The sequence below is a fragment of the Caenorhabditis remanei genome, chromosome IV (genome assembly GCF_010183535.1).
Source record: "Caenorhabditis remanei strain PX506 chromosome IV, whole genome shotgun sequence".
NCBI lineage: Eukaryota > Metazoa > Nematoda > Chromadorea > Rhabditida > Rhabditidae > Caenorhabditis > Caenorhabditis remanei.
The window spans coordinates 16,111,809-16,114,004 of NC_071331.1; the positions used below are offsets into that span (position 1 = coordinate 16,111,809).

Genomic DNA, 2,196 nt, shown 5'->3' on the forward strand with positions numbered 1-2,196 from the left:
AATTTGGCAAATACAGTATCCGCAGATGACGTTTTGCATTAAAACGTGGGTTTCAGGCTAGAATTCTTGAATATTGGGGGGTTTTTGATGTGAAGTATTGTAATTTGATATTTTTATGTTGGTTTTATTCACATTTTTCACTGTTTTGGTTATCCTTCTTCTTCTGAATCTGGTTTTGGTGATCAATTTTTGAATTTTCAGAAGAACAAGGGTAATCAATACGCGTGAGCCATCTTTGATTGTTATTTTTGAAAAACACGGTGAGTAGTTGACCAGATTAAGGTGTATGTTCGAAGTTAGAAAAGAAATATAGAAATTTTAAGAGATGGCCCCACGAACTAAACGCCAAAAGGCAACCATTAACTCTCATGCTCAACGAAAAAGTGCAGAAAAATTCCAAAAACGGAAAGATGACAACACTTTCGAAAGAAGAATCCTGGAATTAGAGACGCAGTTAGCTCTTCAAATCGAACAATGTGATCGCATCAGAATGGAAAATGAAGATCTGGAAAATGATAACGAGCAATTGTTGATGAAATATGCTGATCTCGTAAAAAATGCGGAAATCACGAAGATGTTGTGGGGGGGGATCACGGAACAGAGCATTGAGCATCTTCATGGAATCTTCAACAAGATGGAGAGAAGGTTTATTGCTGTTCGAGATCCAATTCTCCGTGCTAATTTAATTATTAGACAAATGACTTATCTTAACTTGATTCACGATATCGGAGACTCCTGGAGAGCAGCTGACTAAAACTCAGCTTTATTTTTTGTTTTTCACTCTAAAAATATAAATTGTTTTTTTTATAATATCAATTCAACCTATTTTGCAAAAATTTTACATAATTTTCCATTCACCTTCTGCTAATTTCAGATAAGAGGGCACTTTTCATTTTTCAAATTTAATTTACATAACCTTCAAAATTTGAATTTCGCGCCAATATCGAGAATTGCGCAAGCTATCTAGAATTGCGTCTTAAGCGGACAGAACTGTGCACTTTCGTCGCGTCGCTCGCCGTGTTATGGAGAATAAATAGAGAACCAACAAATATTAATGAGACAATTAGAGTATAAAGAGCCAGATGACCACCGAATTTGAAGAATTTATGCATCCGTTTTTTCCATTCTCCAGTCCTTAAAGAACTCGTCAGAAAAATTGAAAATGTTCAGAAGTCGTTCATTTATAGATGCTATAAAAAATTCGGAAAAGTGTACAATGGATATTTCAATGCAATTCAGGAATGCGGATTCGAATCCTTAGAATATCGAAGACTATTAGCTGATTTATCATTTATTTACAAATGCTTAGTTACAAAGGACGTCGAAATGCCGAATCATCTGTTCTATACTTATCCGAAGCTGAGCCATTTAAGGAGACACAAATACTATGTCAGAACTACTCTCCCGAACAAATATAAATGTTTTTCCCAATATCTATCTATTCGATCCCTTGCTTGTTGGAATTCTCTTCCTGAGAGTATTTTTATCTCTATCCCTACACCTGATTGCTTTAGAACTCGGCTTCGTGCCCTTCCATTACAAAACTATCTTACTCTTAGCGATCTTAATTACTAGTTCTTATCTGCTCAGCTCTCTACCCTTGTCTCATACCCTCTCTCCCACCGTATTGTATTCACCACTTGTCGCGACCATCCTTCGGATACTCACGACCTTAGATGCAGACACATATCTTCACAGCTAAATCTCATCACTTAACCAAAGGCAAACCAACAATCTAGTATGATTTCTCTCAAACGAGAGAAACTCATATTCAAACTGCCGCCATGAAGTATACGAAGAAGGATGCAAGTGCGCCCCGCCGGACGCAGGTCGCGCCGGCGCGCATAACTCTACACTTCGCCTTCTAGAAGCTTCCGAGAAATGGCGCGAAACCACCAACGCATCAACGGAACAAGCTACAATCTTCAGTCTTCAACTCAAGTCGACTCACGTTGACAACTTCAACACCAGCTGACGTCGGAGGACCAACTTCCATGTGTTCTCGCGGAGAAGTGTGAGCCCAGCCGTATTGGTGCACTGCTTCGAAGCGAGACACACCAACACTCCGACTACCAGCTCGCCGTCAACCGAGGACAACTAACACAAGCTTGCACTAACTCTTACCAGCAACCTCTTCAATAAAGGTTTATCGATCTATCTTTGTGCACCGCTTTCAGATCACAACACACACAAACA

At 39.2% G+C, this 2,196-nt stretch overlaps 1 protein-coding gene across 1 annotated transcript; it reads left to right on the forward strand.

Moving 5' to 3' along the window:
* Positions 1-325: 325 nt before the first annotated feature.
* Positions 326-754, forward strand: GCK72_014471 (uncharacterized protein; the record flags this gene model as incomplete). Its single annotated transcript, XM_003113572.2, has 1 exon — positions 326-754. One exon carries the CDS (start codon positions 326-328, stop codon positions 752-754), a length of 429 nt encoding a protein of 142 aa, XP_003113620.2.
* Positions 755-2,196: the final 1,442 nt, after the last annotated feature.